General features: G+C 37.8%; 1 protein-coding gene across 1 annotated transcript in view; it reads right to left on the reverse strand.

The window, feature by feature from the left end:
- Positions 1-14,375, reverse strand: part of LOC133520725 (dynein axonemal heavy chain 5) — an 82,509-nt gene that overhangs the window by 33,177 nt on the left and 34,957 nt on the right. The window contains exon 18 of the mRNA XM_061855379.1: positions 12,799-12,937. Coding sequence (XP_061711363.1) covers positions 12,799-12,937 — 139 coding nt within the window. The remainder of the gene's footprint in view (positions 1-12,798; positions 12,938-14,375) is intronic.

Here is a 14,375-nt window from a genome sequence, read left to right on the forward strand (position 1 = left end):
TTCTTACATACGGTGACGCTTCAGACATTCGTCCGCCATTTTGTCATTTTTTGACAGGCACAGGCATAGGCATCGAAGACCCATCGCCGGATGGATTCAGCCACGATTAATTTGACTTCGTTTGAACCACTTCTTTGTTCAAAACAGATTCATTTTATTTTGTTCGAGTCAGTACCGTCAGTGCAAAGTTTACACGGACTTTACTAGTTAACGATCATTTCAAAATGTATAAAAACACAATCTACATCAGCTCTTTGGACATTATTAGATTATTACTATTGGACATTACCTATACACTGTACTAACAGGCTAATTCGAACGTACACTGATATCCGACCGACATCTACTTGCCTGTACCTACATGTATTGACGCGAGCGAGAAGCACGATAACTAAATAATATGATTCAAGTATCATTCTAATGTCAGTGTATGTTAGAATTGGCCGGTAAGTCTAGGTTCAGCATCAGTCAAGTATGGAGTCAAGGCTGTAAGTTGTTTTACGTCCTAGTAAGTTCTGTTAGCCTGGTGTGTGCTGCAACGTTCTTAGCCTAGGTCAGTGTTGATCTAACAACACACATGTAATTTAAAAATAAATAATGTATCAGAGACCCTACCTCGAAAAATGCAAATCGAAATAATAACCTTTATCTGTCTCTCTCTCACATAAATATGCAAGAGCGATAAGAGACAGTTACAAAGTCTTAGTCCTCATTCCTCAAGCTAAAGATAAAAAATTAAAAACCAGCCAAGGGCGAGTTCCTTTTACTCGCGCACCGAGGGTTCCGTACAAACTTTGAATTATCTCGTATAAACTATAAAGGCGACAGACTTTTGATTAGAAGTACCCATACTAAGTATAATTGTGTACAGCGCCATCTATCGACAAATTGTCTAATTAATTTGCGCGATGTAATGCACGTATGTTGGTTTTTCGAGGATAATTCTCTGTCATGTGCACCGAAAATTGTTCTTTTATTTGAAAAAAGGTGTCTTTAATGTAATCTCATACAAATTTCAAGTGTAATAACAACACGTAAAGTTGGTTAAATTGCAAACTGAATTATGGGGGGGGGGGGGGTTCCTTTTCATTTTCCTCCATATTATTTTTTTTGACTACGAGATAAATCGCAAACCGCATTAAAAAATACCTAATTTGACTTTGATAATATTCGCACTAGTTCAATCTAAAGAATCCAGAATAGAATCACAAACGCAGCGGGGGTCTCTAACGTGGAAGACATAATCACTTATCGTCGATGAAAAAACCTACTAACAGACAGAGAATGACGGTTATTACGGGTTAAATTTATTTTACATCAACTTTGTAATAAAAAAAACCGGCCAAATGCAACGCGGACTCGCGCACTGAGGGTTCCGTACAAACCTGTTCATAAGTATAAGTTCACCCGTCACGACAATCGAGTCATATCAATTATTAAAAATATGATTGTTATATGACGTAACTAAAAATTTACGGTTTTCGCAATTTTTCCTTTACCTGTGCTATAAGAAGTTGCTTCGTGCCAAATTTCAAGATTCTGAGTTCACGGGAAGTACCCTGTAGGTTTTGATTCCTTTGCGAGTGGTGTCGAAAATTTGCGGCATAAACAGCTGTATCTTTTGATTGCGTTAGCTTTGAAGTTTGATTTTTTCACAGCTCCAAGTGACAGTAGAATTGAGTATTTGATATAAATTCCAACTTGATACATCCACGCGTTCCTGAGAAAAAGGGTCTTGACAGACAGACAAACTGACGGACAACAAAGGGTTTCGTTTTTTCCTTTCGAGGTACGGAACCCTAAAAAGAGTAAAGAAAGTTCTTCTCTGTCACTCTAATTTCGTCTTAGTAAGAGTAAAAGAGAAAGATCCCCGCCATTTGCGATTTTCAGTTTTCGCGGTAGGCCCCCAGGTATCGCTGGGAAAAGACTGTGGCAGCGGATCTGCTTCAGCTTCACGTCAGTTGCGCAGGATAGGGACAGGTGGCACGCTCTCGGTTTTGGAGGCTAAGATTAGCCAAAATTAGTTGTAATAAATCTCCAGATCGTTTTTAGCCCTTCCTGATATTTCACCAGGTGATTTAGAATACCATTTATTAACTTTTACTATTTATATTAGTCCCAAATCAAGAATGAGTCTGCTTCATACATTTTGATTGATCAGGTGGCGACTATTTCTAGGGGGAAACCATTTTTTGGCAATTTTAGGTTGGTCTCCTAATGAAATTTGGTTCAGTATGAGAACAACGTAGGTATACTTTATATGTGTTGATAGGGAACGTAAACAAACCACCAGTCATAATTGATGGTATCCTGGTATCCAGACTTGGATAGAATCCACGTGGACTCCACGTGATATTTATTGACATGCGCAGAATAATGTCACCAGCCGATCATAAAATCAGGCAGATCATGAAATTCCTAGGCATATCAGGAATTGTGAATATCATTGTCTCGTTCCCGTTCGTGGGGCTCCTATTTGGGTGCGTAGCCAACATGCCAATCGTTTCCGCTCCGTAGCGAACGAAATGCAACCACTGTCGCACTAATATGGAAGAGTGCGTTCCGTTGTCGTATCGCACATGATTGTCATCTTGGCTAAGCCCCCTGGACAGTCTGCCTTTCGGGCATCTGTAGTAACCTACCCTACCTATCTATTTGGTTTATTGTGACTACCTTACTTTACGATCAGTCTCATTTTAGAATTAGAGGAATTACGGATGGAGCAGAACACAAGCCTAGAATATACAGCGAGCTGCAAAAGTGCATACTCACTTCATGAATTAATCTAATTTTAAACTTCGCTGTGAAGTTTAAAACTGGTCACGTTTTTTAGGATTCTGGACTTCAAAAGGAAAAAAAGGAACCCTTATAGGATCTCATTCTTGTTCGTCCGTCCGTCCGTCTGTGTGTCTGTTGGTCAAGATTTTTTTTCTCGGGAACTTGAAGGTATCTAGTTGAAATTAAAACCATATACTCAGGTCTACAGTCCCTTAAAGCTGTGAAAAAGTCAGACTTCTAAATTCACGTAAAAAAATATATACAGCCGTTTATAAGTACTATTAAAATTGGCAAGTAATTATCTTATTACACTACAAGTACAGTACAGGTATAAATCTGAAGACTGTAAATTTGTAAAGAATAAAAATATGAAATTTGTAAGTACGTTACCCTCAGTGGTTTTTTCATTTATAATTTGCCTCTTTCACACTCAAGAAATGTTCATATGTTGACCTCTCTCATACTGTTTGCAATTGACATTTCATTTCGAATAACTGTTTCTCGGCTGATATTGAAATAGGGATTAAATTAAATTGCTTTATTATTCAGCAATCTTCGAAATTTAAATTTAATATAATAAAAAAAAACATTCCCACGGTGTCACATTTATTTTAACTCTCATGCCTTAAATACCCTCTCAATGCTCAATATTCCACTTTTAGAACCCTTCGCTACGCTCGTAGTTCATTTTTAGGAATCTTTCGCTTGCTCGGGTGTCAATAGTAGCACAAGCGGTTAACGCATTTACTGCCAGCAACGGCAGCAACCCGCCAGGCGGGCACTTAGTCCGTTTTCCAATGTTATCGGCTACGCTTGTAGCAATAATTTTGCCAACAACTATAGATCTTTGTGATACGTGTATAGAAAAAAAAACATGATAAGTGTCCATTATCGCGATAATAAACGACATGGTCAGTGTGGCCCCGGCATCATAGGTCCTCTGACGGGTAAAATCACCACCAACTAGGCCTGGGGCAAAAGGAAGCAAAAGAATGAACGCGGCCCTCGGCCTCGGGTGGAAAAGTGAGATCCCTAGGGGACTAGTTAAAATGTCAATCGTTGATAGATAACGCAAATCGGAGCTTAAATAATATATGGAAATAGTCAGCGATTTCGTAGAAGTATGTCATCCTGATATATTTTTTCGTTTCGTGTGGCGTCTGTCGTACTATGCCCATATTGGCTAGGCTCACCAGGATAAAACGCTCATGTCATAAACTCATGAAAGCTTATCTTAGGAATTATTTATTGCTACCAATTTATGAACTTCTGGTACTAAGTACTAGACTACTTACTCCACCTGTATGAATCAATGAATGAATCAGATCTTTTTCTCAGTTCACCCAATCAGAAACGAACAAAGAAAGTAACTAACAGTACCAGATATTCATGAAATGGAAGGAGTGGTTTGATAAATAAATATCGCAAACTTCACTAAACCTATATGTAGGTACAGTCGCCATCAGATATATCGGAGCGGCCGAGGTGCTCACAAATATCCGCACACGCCTCTATTATTAAGGCGTATTATTTTTTGAGTGCCTCGGCCGCTCCGATATATCTGATGGAGACTGTATACACCGTGTTTTTTTTGATTTGCGTTAATTTCGAGGGTGCATTCCTGAGCTTAAATTAAGTAACTTTCTCAAAGACAACGATATTCTAATTAACTCCATTTCGGAGATAATCAATCATTAATTTTTATCTTATAAGGCCCTTACGAGCGTGTACACTTGCCTTAGGGCGTGTTTACTTATTGATTAGTGTTTAGTGCGAGTTCATACATATGCTACTAAACGTTAGTACTATCTCGGACGATCGACGTTCGAAATGACATTGATATGTCACAGTTTTCAATTGTTTGGTTGAGTTAAATGTAATGCCCGTGTTACAACAACGCTATATGCAACATTTAGTTACTTTTTATAAAAATGAAAATAGTAAAAAAAAGCAAAAAAAAATTTTTTTTTTGTAAATTAACTATGCCATTTAGTTTCCTTAAACGTACTTACCAATACCCCGAAGTTAACGAAATTCAATAAAAACACGGTGTATATCGGTCAAGATACTCTAACCTTTCTTTAGCTTGGCCGTAGTTGGGTATAAAATAGCTTGTTACACGACTCGTAAGTTAAACCCTATGCCCTTTATTTATAAAAAAATAATTATAATAATAAAAAAACCCGACTGCACACTAAAAAGAGGAAAACAAGACCCACAAGAATATTGTTGTTGATGGTGAGTATCGCAGGCGGGGACCAACTTGACCGCCACCAACGAAAATACCTACCTAAGTAACATTCTGCTAAATGGTGTACTTAACAACCAACAACCAAAATGACCATAAGTAACCCTCTGTTGGTCCCCGCCCGCGATACTTACCATCAACAACAATATTCTTGTGGGGCTTGTTTTCCTCTTTTTAGTGTGCAGTCGGGTTTTTTGTTTTTTTTTTTTTTATCCTATGACACTCCCGTGATAAAGACGAATCTAACGATACCTCATACATCAAAATCCATCAAGCCGTTTAGGCTACAGGAGGCCACAAAGAAACAGACATACATACATACACTCGAAAAAAAACATTACCCTCCTCCCTTTGGCACTCGGGTAAAAACATTACCCTCCTCCCTTTGGCACTCGGGTAAAAACATTACCCTCCTCCCTTTGGCAGTCGGGTAAAAACTCAAAAAACTACTGTTCAATTTTGCCCTTTTCTAACAAACAAATGATAAAATGACGTATAAGGATAAACGATTATCTTGTTACGTTTGAGACGGGTAGGTCTTACGAAACGAAACACTATTAGACGAAAAACACATAGCGGTGTACCTACCACACCGCTACCAGGGGTTCTTCGCTGTTCAATACATTGAAATGCCTGGTGAGGTGTTTACATTTAATAACGCTAGTTTTGGCAAAGTGTGTTCCAAAAATAGAGACTTAACGGAATCTGTATGATACATACTCGTATAAACAAACATCAAGGACATAATAAGGTGAATTGGGGACTTCAGTCTTAACAAGAAAAGGGTACTTACTATAATCATAATCACACATCTATTTACGCCTAACCTTACGTTTTTATTTTATGCCGCTATGTAGCTCAAAAGTGATCACGTTTTTTATTTGCAACTGTCATTGTAGGGTAAAATGACGCAGTCACCAGTCAGCACAGATTTGGCCGTCCGCCAGTACCCGCAAGAACAGTTTATCCGCACATATACAAGGCTAACATGAACACGAGGAGTTATAGCTAAAGTAAATCTAGGTAGACACGTAGCCATGTTATGTCTCTGTTCTTTGTACAGCACTGGAAAGAGATGCATTGTTATTATGTGCTTATGACTTCGAAAAACAACATGGGTAACTATGAGATTGCAAGATTTTTTTTTATATAATTTATATTTATTTCTATTTTTCGTACTGCTGAACTGTAAAATATCAAACAAAATTTACTTTACTTTGCCACAATGTGGATAAAATGCAACTTTCTCAAGAGTTTTTGAACAATCAAGAGAGCCTTTACCTGTAGGTGTGATTAAAAATAAAATAAAAAAATAGGTAAGTCTATTATTTGATGGATTTTATATGACAGGCAATAATAATAATTAATGGCCTTATTCATAAACGGTGTTACTGGCCTGATTTAGCTATGAATCGTTTGTCTTTATCTGTCAATTTGCCTTATGTATTTTTAAGAAACGGATAAAACATAATTTAACTAAATCAGGCCCGTAAAGTTTTTATGAATAATGGGGGTATTTTTTTCTACGATACAAAAGTAAGGATCAGTAACCGTCACTGAACTGCTTGCGACGTACTAGGCAGTCAGCATCGTGAGGAGATATGAAATTTCGACTACGACCTTTCAAACTCTTCAAAGTACGTACCACCGTGCACATGCCAAGGAAAATCCAGCATAAGTGAAACCTCGAGATATATGTGGCAACTGGGCGTAGCCGGAGATCACACTTATAATGGCCATTTGATATGGGGTACTAGTCGAACCTCTGTTATTGTTATTAGCTAAATGATTTCATCCCCTTCTCTCAACAAGAGGAACTGCTGAGCGGAAAGAGCGCAATAGTATTTTACTCAATTTACTTTGTTGTCCAAAGTATGTCTCTTTTCAATGTCGGGTATAAAAAGGATGGCATAGCTTTGTTTGAATTCACTTTATTTCGGTATTTTTGGTTTGTTTTTAGAATTTGAGAAACTGGTAGACAAAAATCAGCCTGAACTAAAATAAAATCGGTAGACAAAGGAAAAATATCAATATCATTTCAGATAAGATGAAGGGAGAAAAATTAGCAATTGTACACTCGCTGACTCTGCCACACAATTTAAATTTAAAAAAAGTTTGTATTGTCGACTGAAGGTACTTTGGTTTTCACATGCAATCATTTTTATACCTTTTTAGTGCGTACGTGCTTCTCATTCTTTCTTGTTATTACAATACTGATTAACCAATAAGCTATATAGATGTCACTGCGAAACTGTATCGAGATACGAGGGGCAAATTTTCCATTGTAATTTGCCCGCCAGGAAGTAATCGAGGAACCTTGTAACTGTTTATATATTATGTGAGCCTGGTGTTACGATCATGCGCTGTGACCCGCGCCAGGGACGAACGAATAATGGGGTCACACAATATAATAAAAGCAAAGTAATAAAGTAAGTACAATGTAGACCGCCAATAAGCAATTAAATTCGTTTTGTTGTACACACCAAAATTGTAAGCTACCATTACCGAAGAGTGGTTGTTCGTGAGTTGTACATTACTTACTTAAAAATCCTATAAGTAATGTAAAGCACAGATGTAAAAAGTTTACTTAAGTAAGTATAAGTTACGAAATAAATATTTTTTTATTTTCACAAGTATACAGTCTAATCTAAAATATAAACAGGTACGAATCTTTTTAGGCCTTTAGGAGGTTTTATTATCAAACCGCGAAAATCGAAGTTCGCAAATTGCGGGTACGTTTCTCTGCCACTCTAATAACTTCTTCATTGGAGTAAAAGAGAAAGGTACCAAGTATAAGGTACGAAATAAATATTTTTTATTTTCACAAGTATACAGTCTAAATTATAAATAGTTACGAATCTTTTAGGCCTTTAGGAGGTCGGAGGTTTTATTATTAAACCGCGAAAATCGAAGTTCGCAAATTGCGGGCAGCTTTCTCTGCCACTATAAAAACGCAACTTGCGAATTTCGGTTTTCGTGGTTGGCCCTCTGATCTAACTCGCAACCCAAACCAAATCTTCCGTCTAAAATACTTAGGATGTACGATCACCAGTACCACGCATAACTTATGTTATGAGTAAGTAGGTACATAGGTTAATAGTGATTAACAATTATATTATTATTCCAAGCTGCAACCACGTTTATTCGTGGATTTTCCGCATATCGCCATCGTTACTCATGTCTCATAATCTAATAATAAAATATTATTCATATAAAATATGAATCAATATTCAATACCTAGGTACATCATGACTAGAGATGCAACGAATAGTGGCTTAACCGAATACCGAATACCGAATATTCGGCGTAGCCATTGGCCGAATAGCCGAATATTCGGCGACCGAATATTCAGCTAGAAGTTTTACCTAAAATGAAGTAAATTCGAACGCGCGCGTGCGTGCGCAACTTGCAAGTTGCAACTTATTTCTCGCTGAAGGCAGTCTTTAATAGAAATTGCGCTTATTCTGCACGCAGTGCGTATTGAATTGCGAACATTGCGGTGCGTTAGATTTCGTCGAGGGTGTTAAAAAAATATTTTGTATTATTTTTCTCATGTTTTTGTACCATCTCTGAATATAAATGTAGTCTGGAAGATTTACCTATTGATTACTTGTAGTTTGTTACCTTTTTTACCCTTCGTTTGCCGTTATCTACGTGTTAACGTACTATTCGGTATTCGGCCGAATACTATGCCTCTATTTGGTATTCGGCCGAATTTATATTGTGGCCGAATATGCCGAATACCGAATAATGGCCGAATATTCGTTGCATCTCTAATCATGACATTCATGACGGGAAAATCGTAATCGAGTTGTAAGTTCCTAGCAGTTAATTAAATACAATTCATGCATAACTCTTTATAATTTATGCGAGCCTGGTAACCAGAGCTGGGTTTTTTAGGAGAAATCTGCCTGAACCACGCGATTTGTCTTGACAGCAGCGCCATCTTTTGGGAGTTATTAGCATTACACAGAAGTTCTGTCAGGGAAAGTGAGTTTCTACGTCTAGTGTAGTAGTGATTGGTGCTTACCGCCAGATGTCTATGATCCAACGTTATTAGTTGGTTACAAAGAGAATTTGAAATACAGGCGGATTGTCAAAGAAAACTTTGTAGCCACAGTAAATTTCCTGCCATTCTTCGACACATGATTAAAACTTTTAGAACGCTAATTGATTTTGATCCTTATTCTTTCCCTGCTATGTGTTAAATTTGTTATATAACAAAAAGTGGCGCGATTTAATATCGAAATTTTATTTAAGTGTAGGTATTTAGTTAATTGAACAGCTGCCAAAACCAGTATTGAAAGTTTATAACAATTACAGACCCAAAACTGTTTATTGTTGAAAATATTAATCTACTTACTTAAAATAAAATAGCATTTAACATCAACCTATTATCCTCGTAATATAAAATGTCGTATGATTAGATGGCGACACTTTTCGTTATTTAATAGATTTAACACAAACAAAACACAGAACAAAAATTTTACTGACAGACGACTGAACACTTAAGTAGTTTAATGAAAAAAATTTGGACATCAGCACGAATAAGAAAATATTTCTTTTTTTTTGTTTTGGATTCTGAGTATAAAAATCCAAAATGTAAAAATGAGGGATTATGTATTTTTAGTGGCCACACTAGAAAAACAGTATTTTTCTTACCTCAAATTGTTACGAGGGCGTTACCGTTTTCAGTCAGATACCAGGAGACAATAAACCAGGAGAGTATATCGTCAGGTGACAAGCAAAATTCACTAATTACTAATAAATAATTTTAAAATCTCAACCCTTCTCTAGTAGTATTATGTCTCATTATGGCTATGAATTGTGGTGGTAATTAATGAGTTTTGATTGTCACCTGACTTACCTGACTAATTATAAACAAATGCCTATCCCACTGTTCCTTTGACGCAGCTGGACGAAATTAAATCGAACGAAATTAAAAATAGTAACGTTATTTTTACACCAGCACTTTTATTTATATTTAGTTTTCAATTAAATGACTGCTAGTGATATTTAAATCAACTTCGGCGTGTAGCTCGAGCCGGCACTTGTCTATAGGATCATAATATTCATAATAGTAGTGTTAATATGAATATCCATACAACATAGTACAACTGTTTTGTAACTTCGGTTCTTGAATTTTAAGAACCCTTTTTATGTACCTGTTGTACAATGCCTAATACGAGAGGTCACAAAAATTTCTGATAATTCTTCACTGCCGATACATAAGGACCTGAGCAGTCTTCAAAACACCCGACTCAAGTCTCGAAACCCACCGGCCAAAATCTTTCACACCCACAACCCATCACATCAGGACAACCAAGCGTGGATGAGAGAATGGGAGGCTCAGCACAGTGTAGACCCAGGGAAACGGCCTCAAGGGTTCACGGAAAGCCGAGAAATATGGTGCAGACTTAACCGCCTCAGAACTGGCTTCGGTAACTGTGCGTACCTCTGGCACAAGTGGGGGTGGAGCGAGTCTGCGGCGTGCGAATGTGGACACCCAGAGCAGACGGTGCAGCACATGGTATTCGAGTGCCCCGTCACGAAATACAACGGACCAGCTGAGGATTATAAACACCTGACAAAAGATGCGAGTATTTATCTGCAGAAATGTAAATTTTGAATTAAGTTTTTTATATGTATGTAGGTAACCAGTGTGTAAACGCCATACGATAAATAAATAAATGTACCTGTTGCACAAAATACTTTTAAAATTGATGACAATATACCAAAAACAACGTACGTTGTTCAAACTACGACTGTTCAGAAATTAAACATCTGTAAGTATGAAAACCAAATCAAAAACCAAATGAAAACACTTATGAAAAATAATATTAAAATTTTATTATGACTACTTATAAAATAAAACGACTAAAACTAAACCTACCTAGAAAAAATAAAGAAACCTAAAACAGACCCTGGCCTCTTGGCAGGGTGCCCATCACGCAGGCAGCATTCCCGCGCTGTATCGCGACGGCAAGCCTTTGCGCGAGAAAACTGCCTGCGCGAGGGTCTCCCGTTGCCTCCTTCAATCGCTTTCCAAGCTCCCTGTGGAGCCCACGCGCACCCTTGCCCCACGGACCAAGTGTCTCGACACCAAAAGCTACGAATTCGTAGTTGGTGCCGAGACAGCTATATTTATTAGTTTTACAGATGTTTAATTTCTGAACAGTCGTAGTTTGAACAACGTGCAAATACCTAATGAAATAAAATTCGGCTTATACAAAAACAACGTACGTAAATTTGTCGGATTCGTTACAACAATAACAGGTAAAAATGATAGTAGGCATGGCAGTGATAAATGTGTGTTTAAACGTCGCAATAATATCAATGGAATAAATAATTATATATATATATATAGCAGCGGTTCCTGACCTGGGGGTAATAAACTTAATTAAAGAATGAATCCATGCTCATCACACGAATAAATGTTCTTACCAGGATTTGAACCCGGGACCATCAGCTTCGCAGGCAGGGTCACCCCCCACTAGGCCAAACGGGTCGTCATCAGTATCATATCAGTATAATATTGGAAACAGATCTAGAATTGGCCTGAAATTCGTCAGCAAATGAAACCAAATGAAACTAGGTTTTATTTGATACCACAGAGTGTGAAGACTTAAAAGACATCGCGTTTTCTCCGGCAAAATCCAAGCCCGTCTACTAGGGTCACATACTTTAAAAAGGATGTGTAAAAAAAAATCTAGGGGTTAAGCCATTGACGGATTATTTGAGAACCATTATATGGAGATGACACCTGTCAGCCTCCCCATCGAGTTTGAAAAATACTATAGGAATGTGCAGAAGGCTTCGAGGGTTTAAAGCATTACTAAGTTAACAAATGGCGTTCAACTCAATGTTCACATTTTTTATTTATTTATTGTTTTTCAATATCTTTATTCATTTCATTATACATTACGGCCCTATCAAGTCCGCTTGTTATGGCTCAGAAATACACAAGTACCTTATATGTATTATTTCAACCAATGTATTTACCCCCCTTTTCGGATTATTGAATAAACAAAATAAATAAATATTATAAGGACATTCTTACACAAATTGACTTACAAGGAAGAGTACCCAACTGTCCGACTCCGATTTGATTCATTTTGATATTTGTTATAGAGTAGGTAGTCTAAAATAACGGACACGTATTTTTTTTAGCTGCCCAATCTCAACCTAATAATAATAATAATAATTCAGCCTATATACGTCCCACTGCTGGGCACAGGCCTCCTCTCATGTGCGAGAGGGCTCGTCCTCTCATGTGCGAGAGGGCTCGGGCTATAGTCCCCACGCTAGCCCAATGCGGATTGGGGACTTCACATACACCTTTGTTGAATTTCTTCGCAGATGTGTGCAGGTTTCCTCACGATGTTTTCCTTCACCGAAAAGCTAGTGGTAAATATCAAATGACATTTCGTACATAAGTTCCGAAAAACTCATTGGTACGAGCCAGGATTTGAACCCGCGACCTCCGGATTGAAAGTCGGACGTCATATCCACTCGGCCACCACCGCTTATCAACCTATTGGGAGAAATTGTCCTCCAAAGTACTAAAGAGTTACTAAATCTTCTAACTCCTATAGAAAGTGATGCTCAAGCAACTTGCTAGTTAATGGCTTGTTTGAGTATATGTTTGAGAGCAGGAAAAAATAATGTACACGTGTTTTGTTATATCTGCTTAAACTCAAGTTTTTCTAAAAGTCAGTGAGTCACAGACAACGGGACAGGCGAAACTAAATAAAAGCTTGTAATAAGCCTACCTTCGTCAGAGAAAGCTTCGGCTTCGGAGAACTGCTTGATGATCAGGTCCAGCGTACGCCGGGTGACCTTGATAAGGACGTCCACTACTTTGCGGCTGTAGTATCGACGCATTTCGTTCACTGCGTTCTTCACCATCTCCTGGAATCAGTACAGATTGTTGTATTTGTTGTTAAAATAATCTTTTCTGATAGAATTTACGATTTTTACGAAATAGAGAATAGAAATTATGAATGTAAAATATCTTTAACCCGAACCCGAATTTACACAAGCATGTTCTGACGTACAGGCAAAGAGTAAAGTAACTATATAAGCGTACAGGGCGCACGACGCGCGTTCTGACCTACAGGGCGCCTGCTGTAAAGTCGGGCGAAGCCCTTATATTGTGTTTCTATCAGAAATAAAGAGTACCGTGAAACCACCCAACTGTTGTCGACGCCATTCTGGCCTCGAAGGTCCAATTCCTCGACGCCACAACTTTGATCCACAAGTTCAATCCGTAATTAAGTATCATTACATTAACTTATATGTATACAGCGTGTATTTTTGATATTAACACATAATTAAAGGGTAGTTAGTTTAGGCTGTAATGAACACACTTTCATAGGTTTTATAAAAAATGGACGACTTTTATTTTTTCATACAAAATAATTCAGCAAGCAATGTTCCACTATTTTGTTTTAACTCAAAACGTCTCATTAATGACGCGGCGGCGTCACAACTGTCAAAAGTGATCATGATGTACGACATACAATGCCGCTCGAAAAAATTTCAAAAATTAATTGTGCTCTGGTAGTGAAGACTAAACTAAAAAAATCTTTCAGAATTGTTTTATAGCACTAAATCCTACGTCTAGTTTAAGTTTGAGGTTATATCAAAAATACACACTGTATTACTCGCACTTCGTCATGCACAAATTCGAGCCAATCTAACGCAACTAGTTGCGACGACTCGCGCCCGTGATGCGAACTCATCAACCAATCGCGTTGTTGCATTCCACCATTCTATTCATTGGTTTGAGACCACCTCCGTTAGTAAAATCTTATTTTGTATGTTATCCCGGTATCTCATGAAATCTTGTAACGGTGCTAGAATTCCTCTTAATACGAGTATAAGTCTGAGAACATTTTCTCTCCAATAACCACTTCGTTTAATGTTATCCTGGTACTGCAGTTGGTTTCGAGAGGGTTGGTGTCGAGCTCTCCAAGGAAATGTTTTATAATTTCTTACTAGAAACCTGATAAAATATGTAAAAACTGCGAAGTTGACCGCTTAGGTGTGTCCTCAGATATGTCAAGGTTTTTGGTTCTTTATTAGGATTGTGGGTGAGCTTGAAGAGTGTCAAAGTTTTTAAGAACCTCACCAAAACCACTAGAAGCTAGCTTAAAGTTTGGAGTTGGGCAGACGAAAGGGAAGGTTATGCTGCAGCTACAAACTACAGTTGGTGGCGAGTCAAGGGGCTAGTGGCCCACAAAAGGGTTTGGAAAAAAGGGATTGAATTGGCGCTTTTAACTTTATTGTAACGGTAAATCGTGACGTCCAATTTCAAGAAATGGCCGTTTAGGATATGTCAAAAATT

This window comes from Cydia pomonella, chromosome 1, assembly GCF_033807575.1.
Source record: "Cydia pomonella isolate Wapato2018A chromosome 1, ilCydPomo1, whole genome shotgun sequence".
Lineage (NCBI taxonomy): Eukaryota > Metazoa > Arthropoda > Insecta > Lepidoptera > Tortricidae > Cydia > Cydia pomonella.